This window comes from Leucopleurus acutus (assembly GCF_964270905.1).
Source record: "Leucopleurus acutus genome assembly, chromosome: 1".
NCBI lineage: Eukaryota > Metazoa > Chordata > Mammalia > Artiodactyla > Delphinidae > Leucopleurus > Leucopleurus acutus.
Genome location: NC_139142.1, coordinates 75,571,666 through 75,590,047, shown reverse-complemented (window position 1 = coordinate 75,590,047; position 18,382 = coordinate 75,571,666). Strand labels below are relative to the sequence as shown.

The window sequence follows — 18,382 nt, the reverse complement described above, 5'->3', positions numbered from 1 at the left end:
CTTTTACTGTATATTTATCCAACTGGCCGAAAATTCTGATGTTGGTGAGGAGAAAGTGTGCAAACGACTACATTGTTCTGGGCATGGTTTACCCTGACCACACCCCTGGCCTCTGGTCAGAATAGACTCTCACTTTCCAGTTAGTCCTAAAATCTCTCTAGAAAGGTCATGTCTCCCACTTTGGCTTTTCCCTATTAGAGGAGTACTCTTTAAAGCTTAACATCTATCCCTCCTGCTGTAGTTTCACTGCTTTGTGTGTTCCTTTAGAGAATCACCCTTTAATATCTCTTTATGAGTTCCAGAATTTTCAAGCTGACAACCCAAGGCTCTCATGACCGTGTTCTTCTAGTTTTAATCTCCTTCCCATAGCACCGTTGCTTAGCTATCTTGGGCTTCTGTTCCTAAAGTCAGGGAAACATTCCTTGAAAATGAGAGGAAGGGAGAAACAGAGTCCTAAGCCTGAAGCCGAGACAAAAGGGCGGTAGTTTGCGGTTCAACGTCTGTGAAGTCGCCCCACCTCTCCTCTGAGCCTCTGAGCTCCGATCTTGAGAATGGGCAGGAGCCACAGACCACTGCTGACCATGGTATCAGGCCCTCCCGCCATAGCTACTGCTAGAATCACAAAGAACAGTGGGGGACTCAGGAAGGGACCTGGGAGCTGGGGAAAGTTAGGAAGAACCATGCCAACCACAGGGGGGCACTGAATCCCCATGGGCTAGCCTGGAGTGTGCAGGACCAACAAAGTAGAGAGGTCAGTCAAGGACAGCAAAGCCCTTCTCCCTTGCTCCCAGCAGACAGCATCTCTCCCTCTACCTAACTCTTGGGTTTCTTATAGATGCAGAGGCATCTGTAGGAGAGAGAGACACACAGTCACCACCCATTTCACACACATCCTCCATGACAGATACATACACACGCTCTCTCCTATGTACGCACAACTGTAATTTACTCCCTCTTGCAGAGCTTACCTTAACAGGGCTTCCCTGGTGGCGCAGTGGTTGAGAGTCCGCCTATCGATGCAGGGTATGCGGGTTCGTGCCCGGTCCGGGAGGGTCCCACATGCCGCGGAGCGGCTGGGCCCGTGAGCCATGGCCGCTGAGCCTGTGCATCTGGAGCCTGTGCTCCGCAACGGGAGAGGCCACAACGGTGAGAGGCCCGTGTACCTCAAAAAAAAAAAAATTGAAAAAAAAAAAAAGATTACCCTAACAGTGTTATCTTTTTAGGCAAATGTACCGAGAGGACCTGCCTTCCCTTCCATAACGAGCAACAGCAGCTATTGCCGGTCAAGGCTGTGAGTTCTTTGCCTTTTCCTCATGTTTATCTAGGAGCTGTTTGGTCCACTGAGTCCAATGATGCTGTTTCTTTTCTTTAGTGTGGCATTTAAGCACTGCTTGCTGTCTGCCCTGTGTGTGGTTAGCCAACACCCTCACCATCAATAACTAGCTCTATAACTTGTATAACTCTGCTGGTCACCTAATACTGCCCCCTTCTGCTCCTGGCCTACTGTATTTAAAATAGACTTGGTCCTGGGAGAGAGAGTGAGGAAAAGCTCAAGGTTCAAGAACATATTCCATGCTCCACTTTTATGCCAGTGTGTTGGCACCAGACACCAAGCTGCATTAGTCCTCAGCTCAGTTCCACTGACGAAACTGCCTGCGGGGTTTCTATAAGGCAGTTTGGCAAATGACCTTGTAATAGTCTACCCACAATCCTCTTGCCAATAATGCTATATGGTTCCGTCTCATTTTTACTTCATTATTATTTTTTTAAGTGTTGGGTGTTCGTTGCTGTGCACGGGCTTTCTCTAGTTGCAGTGAGCGGGGGCTACTCTTCATTGTGGTGCGCAGGCTTCTCATTGCAGTGGCTTCTCTTGTTGCGGAGCACAGGCCCTAGGCACGTAAGCTTCAGTAGCTGTGGCACGTGGACTCAGTAGTCGTGGTTCACGGGCTCTAGAGCGCAGTCTCAGTAGTTGTGGCACACAGGCTTAGTTGCTCCGCGGCACATGGGATCTTCTCAGACCAAGGCTCGAACCCGTGTCCCCTGCATTGGCAGGCGGATTCTTAGCCACTGCTCCACAAGGGAAGCCCTCATTTATACTTCTTGTGCCCCAAGGGCCCAAGAATCAGCCTGCATCAGCCACAAAATATCTGAAGTCCTCTTGATGATTGTTCATACTTGAAAAGCTTCTCAGAGAATCACAAACATAGTCTAATTAACTCCCTGATTCAAAGGAGAGATTTCTGAGAGGAAGTCTTTTTTTTTTTGGCTGTGACTCTCCTGAAGGAGTCTTCCTATTGGGATCAACTGTGAGCAACCCAACGCCTCTAGCAACTGCATGAGGCCTGGTCTACTGATTGTATCGAACCGTCTAAAATGGAATCTGGTGACCCTAGGGAGGATCCTGCCGGAAAATGAGTCACGAGATGTCCTTGAACACTTAGTCAGCTTTCTACACTTCTTTCTTTAAGATCACGATGTTGGTGACGTCTCTGAAATCCTGTGGCATTTCTCAATGGTCCATTCCACAGATATGAAGTATCCTAAGATCTGAGTAGCTCCTCCCACCCCAAACTTGAAAATACTATCAATATCGAGGACAATACCATCCTATTGGAATAGGGACCAGTAACTATGAGGTCACATTTTGTGGTGTGTCTATGCTATATATGCCCTCTCCCATGGTTTTTGTCACTTTGAGAAGAGAATGTGAGAGCTGGGCAGGGAGAGGGCAGGAAAGGGGCATGAGGCAGGCATACTCAGACAAAGAAGAAGAATGGAACTCGGATTCCTCTACAGTTTATTGTTACAGCAGAAGTTGTGGGAGACAGGAGGGCGCCCCCCACACATAACGCACTGTGGTCAGAGCCCCAAGGCAGCCCTTCCCACCGCGATGCCAAACCCCAAGCAGCCCTGCCCAGCTTGGCTCCCTCCCCGCCTCCCACTCTAGACACACACTGTCTAGACAGCTACCAAAGTTAGAGCAGCCAATGGCCCCAGCCCCCTTCCTATTGCCCAGCTCCAATCCTTCTGTCACACTTGTTCACTGCCCACCACTTCCCATTCCAGCTTCCATTTCCACACTGAATGTTTCTGTCACATCCTGAGGACCACGAACCCATAAGCAGTTCTCCCGACACACATTCATTTAGGCCCATGCCCTTCAGCAGTCTGAAGGGTTCATGAGAAGCCATATCAGCTTTGGTGAGTGGTACCCCGGCCGCGAGCCCCCGACTCTTGCAATATGGCAAAAGGAGGCAGAGTCTGGAGGAGACGCCACGGACAACTACAACAACCTCTCATCCCTTAGCTACAGACACCCAGAGTGGGGAGAGGGGATACGTGCCTTCTCTGCCTTAACACCATGATGGAGGGGGGTCATTTAGGGGTCTGGGTCCCTAAGAGATATTAGGACATCTCTCCCAGGAGCTGAGGGGAATCACAGGTTAGAGGTCAAGGTTAGGGTAGCAATCAAAGATCAAGTTCCTCTCCACACACGATCTGCCCCGCTTCCCTTGCTCACTCTGGCCCAGTGCCCTACGCACCTCCCAGGTTAGTGCTGGGGGAGATGAGGGCTGGGTCCTACACCCAGGGCAACAAGGGTCATTCAACAGGAGACCTCCATGGTGTGCCCTGGGGGCCCTGAAGGGAGAGGCCCAGACTCGCTGCTCTGGGACAGGGTGCGAGAACGGGATCGGTTGCCATCCAGGGATGCGGCACTGGTCAGGGAGGCTGTGCGAGACCGGGACAGGCGAGTCATGCATGACGAGGCCACTGTGGAGACAGGAGGAGAAGCAGGCAGTCAGAGAGGAGAGGGGAAGAGAGGCTGGGAACTCAGAGTGGGGTGCCTGGCTGGAGATGAGAGTTACAGATGGGGCCAGGGGGTCAATGAGCTTGATTTTGCAGATGGTTGTAAATCCAGGAATAAGCCTAAATGGGTTGCTCCCCTCAGCGCCCCTCCCTCCTCCTGTGCCAACACCCCTTGTCCTCATGACAGCCTCTGACCCACATACTCACTATAGCCCATGCCTTGCAGGAAGTACTTGAAGGCCTCGGTCAGCTTGCCTGGCTGTAAAAGTAAAACGAGGAGAGGGAGACAGCGAGGGGAGGTTAGAAGCTGAGCTAGAGCTCACGGCCGTGGCACGTTAGAGATGGGGTGTGTGGCAAAGGCTATCGTTCAGGGCCACTAATATCCCACCCCACAGGTGGCAGGGGTACTCACCTGAGTCAGCTGGGGCTGACCTCCGGAGTCAGCCATCTGTTCAGGAGACAGCCATCCAGAAAAAGTGATACACACATAAATAAAAAGCCACGCCGAGAGGTAGAAGAGGGTCTCTCTTCCCCAGGTTCCCCACTCCAGGCCTTTAGGGTGTTTTTTTTTTTTTTTTACTCCACCCACCCACTTGCTCCCATGTAGGACCCTGGAAGCCTAGCAGCTGGATGTAGAGAGGATCTATGGCTCTGGACAGGGGGCCAGGAGTCAGGCTGGGCGTGGAGTACGGTTACTGACCTTGAGGAAAGAAGTCTGGGTGGGGTCCAGTTTTGAGTTACATTCCACCTGAAGTAAGGAAGAGGCTGAATGAATGAGGCCACACTCCCTGTGGCCCCTCTCAAACAAGGAACCCAGGGACCCAGACCCAGTTTCTTTCTTATCAGCCCCCTGCCCATCTCCTTCTTACCAGGAATCAAACTCTTATGCCCCAAAGTTGCTCTCCCTGTCCCAAACAGAGCTTGCCTCTTGGCAAGACAGCCCTCTGACTGCCACCCTCCCTCACCCACCCCAAGATTCCCTACTGACCACTGCATCTTCATGGGGTGCTTGGTCTCCTACCACCAGCATCACAGGGCACCTAGAGGCATAGTGTCGAGGAGTCGGCGGTGAGCCCCTGGCACTCCCTCCCCCGTCTTCTCCCAGAAGAGCAGCTGGAAGATGTTGGCTCCAAAGAGGAAACAGCCTTTTGAACCTCACTGACCCCACTAACAGGGTTCAAAGTGGTAAGACCTAGAGGGTCGTGATTTGCTAAATAGGATGGAGCGGGGGGGCAGGTGACAAGAAAATTCCCTGGCAAAAGACTCTCCTTCTAAAGGATGGAAGCACCTAGGGAAGATCCAGGGAGAGAGGCAAAGCTTTATCCCTTAAAGTCTTACTTGAGGGTGATATCGCTTCCACGCTCAAAGTTCAGGTCTCGGCGACTAAAGAGGGTGCAAAAGAAGAGTAGGAATTTTAGGCAAGTAGTGCTATCCATCCAGACAGAAGCCAGGTCCCCCGTGAGGAAGTTATCTTCCTCCCCAAAATTAGAGTCAAATATTGGTGATTACAGGTGGGAACTGAAGGAGAAGGTGGCAGACAGGCCTCAAGCATGAGCCCTATGGTCATTTGTGCCCAAGGTCCCTGGTCAGAGGGCAGTGAAGGGGATGAAGGGCACAAAGACACGAGATCATCTAACTTCTGCGAATCCAAAAATCTAAGGAAGTAACAGGAGCAAGGGGACCGGCTCCTCATAATTCTCCCCCCTGGGTCTGTCCTGCAGCTGCCCCAGCTCCCCACCGAATCCTGCCCGCCTTGCACGGCCTACTTCCCAGCCTCCCCTCCCCTTCTCTGTGCCTCCAATGACCCCCGTTACTGCTTCTACATTTCTCTTACATGCCCACTCACTTGTTGTAGCTGTTCCAGTACAGTTCAATGTTCTCCAGGTTGGGGGCATGTGTAATGATATTTCTATACTTCTGTATCAACTCAGAATTTCCAGACAGCTCTTCCTGAAGGAAAGAAGAGGGAGAATAATTAGGGCTGGGAAGGGAAGTCAACAGTTACTGGATGCGAAAAGGCAAGCCCTCTTCCCTCCCCAGATCCTATCCCAAGTAAGGAAGTCACCCCAAGCATTCCAGTCCCTGCTGGTCCCCTCTACTTCTTCCATCTTCCACAACCACTTACCTGGCTGAAAAGATGTCCAAGGATCATCTCCGGAATGGAAGAGGTGAGGCCTGTTAGCTACGTGGAAAGGGCAGGTAAGAAAGCTCAGGACATTAGGTGGAGAAAAGACCTAGGCAAAGTGACATGGCTTCTTTCCTGCTCCATCCTCCCTCCTTGAAGCTCACAGGCCAATCAGTTATGTTGTTAGAGCCTGAATGGACCCATACGGGGGAAGCCCGCCCTAGATCTCAGCGCACAGGCCCCTCCAAACCTTGTGGGCTGCCCAGTCCATCCAGCCCTTGGCATTGGGATCGATGTTGATGAGGACAAGACCCTCGACAGTATCCGGGTGGGTAAGCTGAGGGGCAGTAGAAGGAATGGAAATCAGAGGCATACATGGCCTTACCCCTCCCCGGTGAGCTCCATCCACCCCAGGCTGCACGGGGCCTGTCTCCCCACCCTCTTACGCACGTCCTCCCCCTAAACACACACTAGTAAACAATACTCTGCCTGGGCCTTGGACCTGCCTTTCCCTCGTCTGGGGTTTTTTATTTCTTACAGCATATCGCGACAGGACGTAGGCCCCAGCTCCAACACCGACTCCAATTATTGTGAAGAAACTGTGAAAGGGAAATGTAGGTCTAATGGGTCCTGGTGTCCAAAACTCTGACTCTCCAAACTCCTCACCCTCCTTCCCAAGGCCACGGGCACAAAGGACAGAAAGGGACCTTCCTTTGGGGGATGCTGTAAAAGAAGGCGCCAAGGAGCTAAAAATGGACACTGGCGGCCAGCGTCAGCCCCGAAGTCTTCCCCCAGCTCGCTCTGGGAGAGTGAGTGTCTTGAAAAGAAACACCTGTTCGCCAACCAACCAGACACTGTTTCTTACGTAGCTGTTTGTCCATCCTCAACTTTCAGGAGCTAGTTCAACTTGTTCTGTTTTAGTTCCTGGTTCCTCTAGAGGAACTGGGAAGAAGGGAACTTGAAGCAAGATGTTAAATAAAAGATACAACTTTAGTGAACAACAGGAAGAATGGGGAGAAAGAGAGCCAAAGGGTGAACCAGAGCTGCCCAGGGCCCTGGTGCCCAGGAAAAGCCAAGCCAGGGACAGAGCCCAGCATCATCAGCACTAAATGCGCAGCAAGGAGGCCTTGCCTGGTTTCTTTCTTTTCCTTCTCCCACTCCCCTCACACACAGGGTGCCGAGCACACCAGGTGTGTGTCTGGAGGAGGCAGAGGGGGTGGGAGGGAAAGACAGGTCTGTCTGGTTCCTCGGGGACTGTGCCACCCCCTCCTCTTTCTTCTCTAGCTTCCAGATCAGAGAAGCCCCTCCTCAGCCTGAGGCAGGGCCAGGCACACAGCTTCCTTTTCTTCTCCTCTATCCCTTAGGGCTACTCTGCTGACTCAAGTCAGCTTTCCACACCCACCCACTTCCTCTCAACAATCAGATTGGAGCGTGGAGAAGGGAGGGTACTTCTAGTCCACACAGAACTCGCCCAGGAGCCATGGTGGGCACAGGAGCTCTAAGGGCCACCTTGTGCTGGAAAGAGAACTCTGGCTTGGAGGGGTCCCCAGGCCTCTCACTTTAAGTACTGCAGGATGCAAGGGATCATGTCCGCAAGCTGGTCCAGAGATGGGTACTGATATCTGGGGAAGAAAGGAATGTTGAGGAAAATAGCAACCTGCCCTTACGGCCCCCACCTCAAGTATCCTACTCTTCCTCTCCCAGAATTACCACTCGCCCTCCCTTCCTTCTTCCCCGGTCCAATCTTCTCCATGCCTGCCATGTGCCTCACAGTCTGATGAGGAGGGAAGGAGCTAATTCTCACCCCAAAGGGAACACGGGAGCCCCCTCTTCCATTCCAGGGGCATCCACATGAACCCGCACGAAGTTCTGAATGATTTCCTGCATATCCGCAAATTGAAACAGCGGCTGGAAGCAGGATTTATCTAAAGAGAATCCCCGTCGCCCCAACAGTAGAATTAGACAGGGAAAATGTCCCCAAGTCAGAACCCACCCTCTTTCTTTCATGCCACAGTCAGGCTAGGAGAGAACTTTTCCTTGACGTGCCACATGGCTCCCTTCCCATACTGACCCTTCCCCTCACACCGACCACCGTTTTACCCTTCCCCGCAGCCTCTTCCCAGAAAGAAATGGGAGGGGAAGTGAAGGTCCTTACAGTTGAGCCCCACATCGTGGTAGGTGAGTATCGCTGGGCGTTTGGGTTTGGGGGTGCCATAGACAGTAAAAGTGATGGGGCCATAAGGTGTCTCCACAGAGTGAGTCTGCAGGAAAACAGGTCACACCATCAGGTAGGAGTTAGGCTAAGAGGAAAAGAGGCAGGGGAGGAACCTCCACAAAAGTCAGGGAGTTGAGGGGAGGCGGGGAAAGAGAGGAGACGGGAACCAAAAAATAGAAACAGGATCGGCAAGAATTCAGTTTAGGTAAAAATGACACTGGAAGATGATTTTGAGGGTGGAAAAGAATAATGAAAGATCGCAGAGCATCAGGGAACTCTGAGAAGGGAGGAGAAGGAACGAAAGGGAGAGATGGGGACAGGAAAGGACTGGAATAGAAGGAGAGGAAGCAGAGAGGTGAGAGAGCCAGGTAGCGGCCCTTTCCTTCCTGGGGAGAGGACAGCCCCTCCTCCCACCTGCGGCTGCCCCAAGCTGTTACCTGTCCCTGGTCCAGGAGGATTCGGGCAGCTAACTCAGCCTCCTGGAGAAAGACACACAGGGACAGATACACACAGAAACACACAGCCACGCAGAGTCAGATGGAGAGACAGATACAGATAAAGAAAGGTAGGTAAAGAGAACAACAGAGACCAAAGACAGAAAGAGATTGACAAAAAGAGACACGGAGAGGATGAAGGTTAGCGTAGTTACAGGACAGAAGCCTGGACTCTCAATTGTGGTGTATGGGGAGAGAAACGCGGGTAGACGTGGAGAAAGCAGGGGTGTGGTTAGATGGAGATCATGAATTTGAGAAGGTAAGGAGTGAGGGGGATGCCTGAAGGTCTGGAATTCGGGCCTGGGAGTCAGAGGTTCTCTGATAACCTTGGCCACCTCAGGTGTCTGCCCCGGCAACAGCGGCTTCTCCTCCGTGATCTGCACCTCCTGCAGCTCCGCCATGGTGGCCTGGCAGGGTGAGGAAACACGGAGACTGGGGAAGCTGGCTCCATACCCCCGCACCTCCTCGAACAGCTGGCTTCCTCTCTCAGCCCTGGACAATAGGGCTCAGAGGGCCCCAGGAGCTGAGGACTACTCCGGGACACAGAGAGAGACTTTCCTGCCCCCAACTCCAGATCCAGGCAGCTGGGGAAGAGGGCTTGTGCAGGAGGGCTCAGGACACCACTTCCTTTTAGCCTGGCCATCCCCAACCCCCCTCAACACCCACACCTCCGGACCCCTCTCCCCTGTCCTGGATGGAAATACCTGAGTGGGGCAGCAGTGCAGCTCGGGTGTCCCAGGCTATATTTAGGGGCCATCCCACACTCCTAGTTAGTTAAGTAGGGGGTGAAACTCGTGGCTCAGTGACTGGGTACTCTAAAGATACTAAGGATGGGTAATGAGAGTTCACCATGGACTGTGACCTTCAACTAAAGCCCCAAAGTCAGCAGCGCAAAGGGAAAGGGGCTAAAAATGACCTGAGTAACATGACCAAGAGGGGGAGGGGGAAACAAGAAAAGAAGGACAAGGGACATCTGTGTCCAACTGACTCAGTGCCTCCCTTCCTCTCAAGACTCTTCTTCCTGACTGTGAATAAATTAGCATATATTCAATCTTTGGGACCAGGGCGAGGAGCAGAGCACCTGTGCAGACCAGCACAGTAAAGGGCCAGCAGCCTGGGGGTGGGGTCACTTACTGGGCTCCTATTGGCTGTATGCAGTGGGGTTAAGGGTCAGGGTTCTCACTCCTCCTGGCTCTGGGGTCTGAGAAAACAAGGCAATGAGGTGAATGACATGGGAGACAGACCCTGGGTCTTTTAGGGACAGAAAGCCTAAGCCAAGACCTGGACTACCTGGGTCACCAACCCTTGCCAGGTCACTAACCCTCCCCAGTTTGTACCCCCAAGTCCAGTGAACAAGTCTTCCCTAGGCTTCAGCTAGAATCAGTACAGGCTGGAGGGGTCTTCGGGGCAACACAGAGAGCAGGTATCAGTCCAGGCGGGGAGCGGGGGGGCGGCTGGGAGAGGAGAGAAGGAAGTGCTGATGTGGAGGAAAGAGCATGGCTTGTGTCAGAACCTCTGGATTCTAGTCCGAGGTTCTGCTGCTACCAGTGTGACCTTGGCTCAGCCTGTCACTACTCTTGCCTTCAATTTCTCATTTGCAAACTACAAGTGGGGGCTAGGGGATCCCCAAGATTTTTGACAGCTCTCGAGTGAGATGGGGTAGCAGAGCACGGCTGTTTCTCTCCACTATTTAAAAAAATTTTTTTTTTAAGCCTCGTGCCTTCGCTTCTCTCCTCCACGCAGTCTCGGTGTGGGTCCGCGAGTGGAGAAGGGGTGAGGCAGCGGGGAGTGAGGGGCGGTCCCACAATCTCTTCCCAGCCTGCCCCGACGACCTGCAAAGGCCGAGCGCCGACTGGGAAGGGATGAGTAGGACAGAAGGGACTGACTGGGCCCAGCCCCCGGGACCTGTCCCTACGAGTCTCTCCGCTGCGCGTCCGCGTGGGGACTGACACGCTCGCGCGGCTGGCGCGGAGCGCCCTGGACCCCGGACACAACCTCGCGCACGCCCCAAACACGCCCTGCAGCCCGCGGAGCCTCCGCCTTTGTGCGCGGCGGCCCAGCGGCCCTCCCAGCGGGCCCCTTCCCGCGAGCCGTCATCTCCGAGGGATCGGGATCAAACCGCCCTCCACCCGCCACCGGCCCCTTCGGCGCCAGCCAGGCCCCGCGGCCCCTCGCCCGCCCTTCCCCCTACCTGCTGCCGCCGCGGCCGCTTCCACCTTCACTTGCCTTTGACTCCCCGGCCCGCCCCGGCTCGGGCTCCCCACAGACCCGCCCCCGGCCCGCCCTCGCCCGCCCACGGGCCGCCGGATCCCAGCAGATCCGCCCCAGACCCCTTGTAAACACGCCCCCCTTCCCCCCGCCCCAGGCTGCCTGCCGCTCTGGGAGGGCCTGTGCTGGGGGCCCGAAGGGAGCTCTAAGGAAAGCAAACTGCTGGGTGCTTCCAGGCTCCGGTCCCGGCTACCCGCAACGGGGCGGCTGTGGGGTACGCGGGGATCCCTTAATCCCGCGGGGGATCCCCACGCCCGCCCGCAGCACTGACCCCGCCCGTGACCTGGCACTGCCTGTCGCACTCAGGCTCCTTACTTCGCCCCCAGACTCCGAGGTGGGGACGGGTAAAAGGGAGGCGAATCCAGGGCGCTGGCATCCCACGAATTTGACTCCACCCGCCCGGAAACAGAGTACTAGGTTAAGGGAGGATCGCTGCTGAGGAGGCGGGGGTCTCGCCCGCTGGGAGGGGAAGGTGTGCCTGCGCGGACTGGGCGGTGGGGGCTGGAGGTGGGAGCGTCGAGGGCGCAGGAGTTCCAGCTCGGGGGCTCCCAGGGCCCTTGGTACCTCCTCACTCTCCGCAGTGTCCCGACGCCTTCTCTCCGGCCGCTCCCTGAGGAGTTGGAAAACAAGGCGGGGAGGGGGGGAACGGGGAGTGCGGGGGGCTGCTATAAATAGAGGGAGATCGCGGGAGCGGGGGGGGGGCGGGGAGAGGATGGCCAACGGGGACTCCCGGGTCAAGGCCCCAAGGGGGGGCCGGAGGAGGGGCCAGGGACCCCCAGGGGTTCTGACTCTTGGGTAAACAGGCGCAGGGGTGGAGTTAACTCTGTGGAGGTGGAGTGGGGGCTTGGGGAGGACGCAGTGTCCTGGGCTGGGACCCAAGAGACCCTGTGGCTTCCGAGCTAACCCCTTCTAGTCTGGCCCAGAGGACGGTGAGGCCAGCTCGGCCCGGCGGAATCGCATCGCCCAGGCGCTGGTTTTTCAGGCACTGCTGCGTCTCTCAGGGCCTGGGTGGGTTTGACGTCCTGGACCCCTCACTCGCCCTGCCCTCCCCCCACTTATATGCACCCTCCCTGTGCCCCTAAGAGGAAATCCACCCAGAAGGGGATCGTTATGTGGCTAAAGGGATTCAAAGTTGTCTTAGACAAAAGGACACCAGACTGAATTTCTCCCCACCTGCACCCTTTCCAGCCCCCCCCCCCCCCGAGGTCCCCACCCTATCCTCCTTCAGCCTGGCTCCCGAGTTGCCATTTCGGGGGCTGGGCCCCAGGCCAGTTGGGAACAATGGCCAATGGAACTGGAGCTGCCAACTGCAACACCAGCTCAGACTGCCCCCACCAAGACCCCCAAATTGCCTGCCCCCTCCTGCCTGGGAACTGCCCACCACCACCACCCTCACCACTCACGACCCAATCCCATCCAAGGAACATCAATGCCCCTTTCATCCCCACTTGGCAGGGTCTATTGGAAAGGAGGGCCCAAGAGGGAGGAGGTGACCCAGAGTAGAACCGGTCAGGATCAAGCCCAGCTTTCAGCAGCCCCACATCTAAAGGATCTCCCCTAGATCCCCCAATTTGGAGCACCCAAGTTTTCCTCCATTCCTTTCCCCCACTCCCTTCATAACTATTTACTCAGAAACTGGCACAGAAGCTGGGTACCCTGGCTCCTCTCCTAGTCCCCTCTCCCCTCTGGATGTCATATTAACACTCTCCCGGACAAGGAAAAGCCTGCTGGAATTGGGACTGTAGATAAAGACGCATAAGACAGAAGAGAGATTTCTCCAGCCCGACTGCAACTGGGGGAGAAAGAGAGCCTAGGGTGAGAGCTTCTGCCGGCAGCCTCCTCTGATGTGTCTAAAGTAGTGTTACTTGGAGTGGGGGAGGGAAGGACCTGGAGGTTCCAGCATCTAAATTCGTCTCTGGGTCAGGATGACTCAGGGGGAACCTGATAAGGGGCCAACGCAGGGGCGTAGGGCAGACAGGAGTTGGGAAATTTCCACTGGGATCTGTTTGCGTCCTAGGCTTGGGGTCTCAGCCTGCCACAGGCAGTAATGAGGCTGCTTCTGATCTAAGATGGGGTTCCTCCTTGTCAGGGCAGGTCTCAGCCTGGCCCAGTGTCAGTGGCCCAACAAAAATACTTCTGTCTCTAATTTCCTTCTCTTGGGCCAGAAGCAGCTTCAAACTATACCTTCCAGTAAGCCACAGTTTTAAGTACCTGCTCCATACAAGCCACTGTATAGACGGAATTCAAAGATGTGTGATGTCTAGTCATACCCTCTCTAGAGCATAGGATCCAGTAGTTGAGTGAAGGTATAAAGATAGAAAAAATTAAGAAGTGATGTAAATATAAATTAATTGTTTAGACAATAAGTCCTATAGCAATAGTTTCCCACCCTTTTCAAGTGGGAGATCAGAGATTTCCGTTTCCAAATGAAGGTTTTAGAATCCCCTGATGGGGACAAACCGTGAATTCAGCAATACTTTCAAATAAATTTGTTCAGTCTTCTGATAATCGCAACATCTATGCATCTATGCACCTACATGTGCAAAGCTTATTATTTACTCAACAACCAGTCTTCTGTGTACATACAGATTGCAGAGGTCCTTGCAATAACTCAGAAATCCTTGCCTCAGGAGGCTGCAGCCCACAGGCTAGGAACCATTATCTTAGTATAATTCAGAGGAGGAAAAGGGTTGTTTTCTTTTAAAGCAACCAGTGCTCAAGCTGTTTCATTTTGGGCTTTTTAAATGAATTTATTTTTTACTTATTTACTTTTGGCTGCGTTGGGTCTTTGTTGCTGCGCACGGGCTTTCTCTAGTTGTGGCGAGTGGGGGCTGCTCTTTGTTGCGGTGCACGGGCTTCTCATTGTGGTGGCTTCTCTTGTTGCGGAGCACGCAGCTCTAGGCGCGCGGGCTTCAGTAGTTGTGGCTCGCGAGCTCAGTAGTTGTGGCTCACGGGCACCAGAGCGCAGTCTCGGTGGTTGTGGCGCAAGGGCTTAGCTGCTCTGTGGCATGTGGGATTTTCCCAGACCAGGGTTCGAACCTGTGTCCCCTGCAATGGCAAGTGGATTCTTAACCACTGTGCCACCAGGGAAGTCCCAGGAAAAGGGTTTTGTTCCTAGGGTAAACCCTATGAAGAGTACAACAATGGAGTACTTGAGTGGTAAGGAGGGGCATTCTATCCAGGCAGAGAGAGATCATGAAGGAAAGTTTTGGGACAGAAATATACAAGTTACTAGGATGAATTGAATAGTAGCTACTATGTGCAAGGTAATTCCCATATATTATCCCCTAATACTATATAAAGTAAGTACTATTGTCCTCACTATACAGATGAAGAAATTAAAGCTGAGAGATATTTAGTGACTTGCCCAAGGCCACTCAGCTAGTAGATGACTTACCTAAGACTGAAATCCCCAGATTCATTCCACTCCAAGGTTATTCTCTCTCCACTAGGCTTCAGGTAGCTTCTGAAGCATATAATGATTAGGCCATTATGGCCCCAGATGAAGAGTAATGTTGATGAAAGATGGGTGATGTTTGGTAAGGTAGAGTGGAGCCAAGTGTGAAGGTCCTTGAATGACAGGTAAAAAGGTTTGGCATTTCAGAAAGGTTTGAAGATCCATAGAGTGTTCTTGAGTAGGAGCAATGGATAAATAATTGTTCTGTGAAAATTAATCTGATGGGGGGTTTAAAAGAGATGGATTATGGGGTGGATAGGGGTGAAGCATTTGACTTAGGAAAGAGGTCATTTAGAAGCCAGGATAATCAACTAGATATGAGATGACAGGGACTTGAATAAAGTGTGGGAGGAATAGCAATGGAAAGAAAGGAGTGGATTTGTAAGACAAGGGAGATTATAGGAATCGGTGACTGATTAGATGGGAAGGAGAGGAAAGTCACCAACCTAGTTCCTCTCTTTTAGGGGCCCTGAAGTTCGTTCATCTGTATGGTTTCCAGCCAGAGAAAAGGCCAAAGAGAAACCCCTTCTGAAAGAAGAAACAACACATTTAGAAAAAACTGAATAAAATTATAGCATTACTTTAAAAGAAAAGTCGGGGGGTGGAATTCCCTGGCGGTCCAGTGGTTACTCAGTGCCTTCACTGCCGGGGCCAGGTTCAATTCCTGGTCGGGGAACTAAGTTCCCACAAGCCATGCGACGCAGCCCAAAACAAACAAACAAAAAAGGAACATCCTTGACCTGCACAGAAAATTATCTAGAGTCTGAGGCTCAACCTCACCCTGACCCACCCAGATGTGTGACCCTCCAAGGCCCGTGCTCTTTCCACGTGGGGCCCAACTTTGGAAGCCACTTAAGCTCCTATTACACCTGGTCTGCCAAACCCAGCGGGATTCTCCATGTTGGTCACGAACCTGGGCCTGGAGACTAGAAAACAGGACAATGTTGGACTGATGTCAACCTGTTTCCATTAACTCCTTCCCTGAGCTCTCCTCAGCTTTTGTTGAGGGACAGAGCATAAGGCAATTTGATCAAGACCCAGAGGACTGGGTCAAGCGGGGCTGAAACCATGAGGGAAGCTTGATCACCTGCAGAGATCAGGAGGTTGGCAACATGCTCAATGCAGCATGCAAGGTAGGAACCTAAGAACCCCACCCCCAAAGATTAGGGCTGTAGCAAGGGCTGAAAATTATGTCACAGAAACACTGCTGAGGTCATAGAACTTCCCTCTTCTCCCCAGTCTTCCCACTGCCACATAGTCTCCCCAGCCAGCCGGCTCTCACAGATCTGCACACACTTACTTACAAAGGCTGGGAAGGGTCAGACACCATCTGGGTACTCTCAGGTACACAGAAGTGATGGGGCAGTGGGAAGGGGGGAGGGAGGGAGAGGGAAAAGGGGGTTTGTTCCTGTTGCTGATTCTGATTTTACTTTTTTGTTTTTATAGGATTTACTCTTTTTTTTTTCTTAATTAATTAATTAATTTAGGGTTGTGTTGGGTCTTCGTTTCTGTGCGAGGGCTTTCTCTAGTTGTGGCAAGCGGGGTCCACTCTTCATCGCAGTGCGCGGGCCTCTCACTGTCGCGGCCTCTCTTGTTGCGGAGCACAGGCTCCAGATGTGCAGGCTCAGTAGTTGAGGCTCACGGGCCTAGTTGCTCCGTGACATGTGGGATCCTCCCAGACTAGGGCTCGAACCCGTGTCCCCTGCATTAGCAGGCAGATTCTCAACCACTGCGCCACCAGGGAAGCCCCTGATTTTACTTGAACCTTCATCATTATTACTCCTTAATCCTCCCTTCCCCTCCTCCCTCACCCCCGAGTCTCCCCCCATACTGTTCTCCCCCACCTCCAGTTGACCATGGCATCAGAAGCAGAAAGAACATTCCAGCGGTTTGCTGTCTTTGGAGGATCGTCAAGCAGTGGCACTGAAATGAACAACAAGAACTTCTCCAAGCTGTGCAAAGACTGTGGCATCATGGATGACAAGAAGGTCACCTCCACTGACGTGGACATCGTGTTCAGCAAAGTCAAGTAAGGGACCAGAGACGGGAGCGGGGGGTGGTGAGTAGAACTAACGAGGTGGTGGGATGCGGGAGGGCTTCTGGCACTGTGCTAGCCCCTGTCCTCAAGGCACTCAATGTGTAGAGGCCCTGTCTGAGTAAGGGGAGGGTTGGACCTTGGAAGGTGATGAGTTCATGTTCCTGAGTTCCTGAATTTCTGTCTGACTGATCAGGGCCAAGAATGCCCGAACCATCACTTTCCAACAGTTCCAGGAAGCAATGAAAGAACTGGGCCAGAAGCAGTTCAAGGGGAAAAGCCCGGATGAAGCCCTGGAGAACATTTATAAACTCATGGAGGGCAAGGAGCCAGCTACCACCGGTGTTACTGTGAGTGAGTCTTCATTCCTGACCCCTGACCCTACTTCCCTGAGTCCCTGCTGCTCCTGTGTCCCTTCCTCCATGCCGATGTCCCTAACCCCTGCCAACAGCAGCACTGCAGGGAGATAGGGCAGAAGGCCTCTGGGCACTGTTGGTATTGAAACAGGCTTTAGAGATCATCGAGTCATTTTAGAGGTGAGGAAACTGTGAGAGGAAATGACTTACCCAAGGTCCACAGCTATTTTAATAGTAAAACTTAGACTCATTCCCAAGCGTCCAGGATCTGGGCCAGGCAACTAGGGCCTGGTGGCTTTGGGGGAACACTGAGTGCAGACGACTTGGTACCTGATCCTCACTCCTCTTCTCGCTCTTATGTAGCGTGAAATATCTGACTTCCTCCCTCTCACCCGCCCTCTGCTCCCTACTTGTCCCCTCTCTACTAAAAGCTCTTCCTATTCTAGGTTTCAAATAGGGCCTTCCCAACAGGACAGACTTTGTGTTTTAGGTCTGGGGTTGAAGTCCTCTGGCTGCAGCCTAGTCAAACTAGCTCCTCTGGAAGCAGAAAAATCCACACACACACACACACACACCTCCCCCCACTTATTCCCATAAACCAGATTTCTTCCTCGCAAGTGGATGGTTCTTATTATAGTTCCTGCCTCCAGCTGCACCTGGGCCCTAAGCAAACAGCACCATGCCAAGGGTTGAACAAGAGCTCTGAGAACTAGTCGAACTGCTAGAAGTTCATCTCTAGAGAAGGGGCGTGACAGTGGAGGGGAAGGGAGAGGGCTCAGACGCCTCATCCTCTGGCTTGCAGAAAGCAGTGACGGTGGGAGGGGTGAGCCACCTGACAGACACCAGCAAGTACACGGGCACCCACAAGGAGCGCTTTGACCAGAGCGGCAAGGGCAAAGGCATCGCGGGACGGGAGGACGTGACTGACAACTCAGGCTACGTGAGTGGCTACAAGGGTGCTGGCACCTATGATAAGAAGGGCAGCAACTAGGGAGTAGCGTCATCTTAGCCTGCCAGCCCTCGACCCTGCATCTTTAACACCGGGAAGCTTGGGGGACAATAAACATCTGTGTGTGCAGCAGCTCATGGGCTCTGTTTTCCACCAGGGTGAGGGAAGAGGGGCCCCTTGGTGCAGAGACAGAGAGAGGAGCTGAGAAACCCAAGGATGGGTGTTCTCAGCACCACCCCCTTTACTCTACTTGGCCTCCCCGCCATTAGGTAGCATCCCCTTCAACAGCAGCTTCTAAGAACACGGCTGAGGAATATATTTGGAGATAAAAGAGAAGCTAGATGTGGAGGCAAAAGTATTTGCTACTTGTGTTCACATAATACTGATATCCATCCCTTTCGACCTGCCAAAGGGGAGTAGAAATTCCTGATTGGAGCTAGTAGGACCCAGGTATTAGCAACTAGACCCTTCCCGGTCCCTCCACCTTCCTAATCTGTTGCAATCCATGTTTTGTTTGGGGAGAAATAGAAACCAGAGAGGGTGGGCCAAAGATCTACTTAGCCTAACTCCTGTTATGAGTTTATTCTAGAGCTGATGGGGAGGGAGAATCCATTTTCAACACCCAGCCTGGAAGTGAGTTTTACCCCACCCCACCTCCATCATGGTAGACATGGAA

The 18,382-nt window shown here is 53.1% G+C and overlaps 2 protein-coding genes across 6 annotated transcripts; one reads left to right on the top strand and one right to left on the bottom strand.

The window, feature by feature from the left end:
- Positions 1–2,785: 2,785 nt before the first annotated feature.
- On the bottom strand, positions 2,786–11,494 carry NDRG2 (NDRG family member 2; the record flags this gene model as incomplete). Of its 4 annotated transcripts, none has more annotated exons than XM_082846939.1 (16): positions 2,786–3,771; positions 4,015–4,066; positions 4,220–4,255; positions 4,508–4,555; positions 4,796–4,847; positions 5,146–5,190; positions 5,654–5,757; positions 5,933–5,989; positions 6,183–6,269; positions 6,471–6,531; positions 7,492–7,554; positions 7,737–7,857; positions 8,088–8,193; positions 8,968–9,048; positions 9,776–9,842; positions 11,474–11,494. In XM_082846939.1, the coding sequence occupies 14 exons, from the start codon at positions 9,040–9,042 to the stop codon at positions 3,605–3,607; spliced, it is 1,074 nt and encodes a 357-aa protein (XP_082703065.1). In that variant the 3' UTR covers positions 2,786–3,604. The 4 variants fall into 4 exon arrangements, with proteins under 4 accessions (XP_082703065.1, XP_082703064.1, XP_082703066.1 ...); XM_082846938.1 differs by lacking the exon at positions 11,474–11,494 and adding an exon at positions 10,833–10,911; XM_082846940.1 differs by lacking the exon at positions 11,474–11,494 and adding an exon at positions 10,833–10,911 and having other exon boundaries at positions 8,977–9,048.
- Positions 9,850–17,831, top strand: TPPP2 (tubulin polymerization promoting protein family member 2). 2 transcript variants are annotated; one of them, XM_082846975.1, is made up of 4 exons: positions 9,850–10,064; positions 16,217–16,395; positions 16,598–16,751; positions 17,560–17,831. In XM_082846975.1, the coding sequence occupies exons 2-4, from the start codon at positions 16,223–16,225 to the stop codon at positions 17,746–17,748; spliced, it is 516 nt and encodes a 171-aa protein (XP_082703101.1). In that variant the 5' UTR covers positions 9,850–10,064; positions 16,217–16,222; the 3' UTR covers positions 17,749–17,831. The 2 variants fall into 2 exon arrangements, with proteins under 2 accessions (XP_082703101.1, XP_082703100.1); XM_082846974.1 differs by lacking the exon at positions 9,850–10,064 and adding an exon at positions 15,435–15,499.
- The last annotated feature ends 551 nt before the right edge of the window (positions 17,832–18,382 follow it).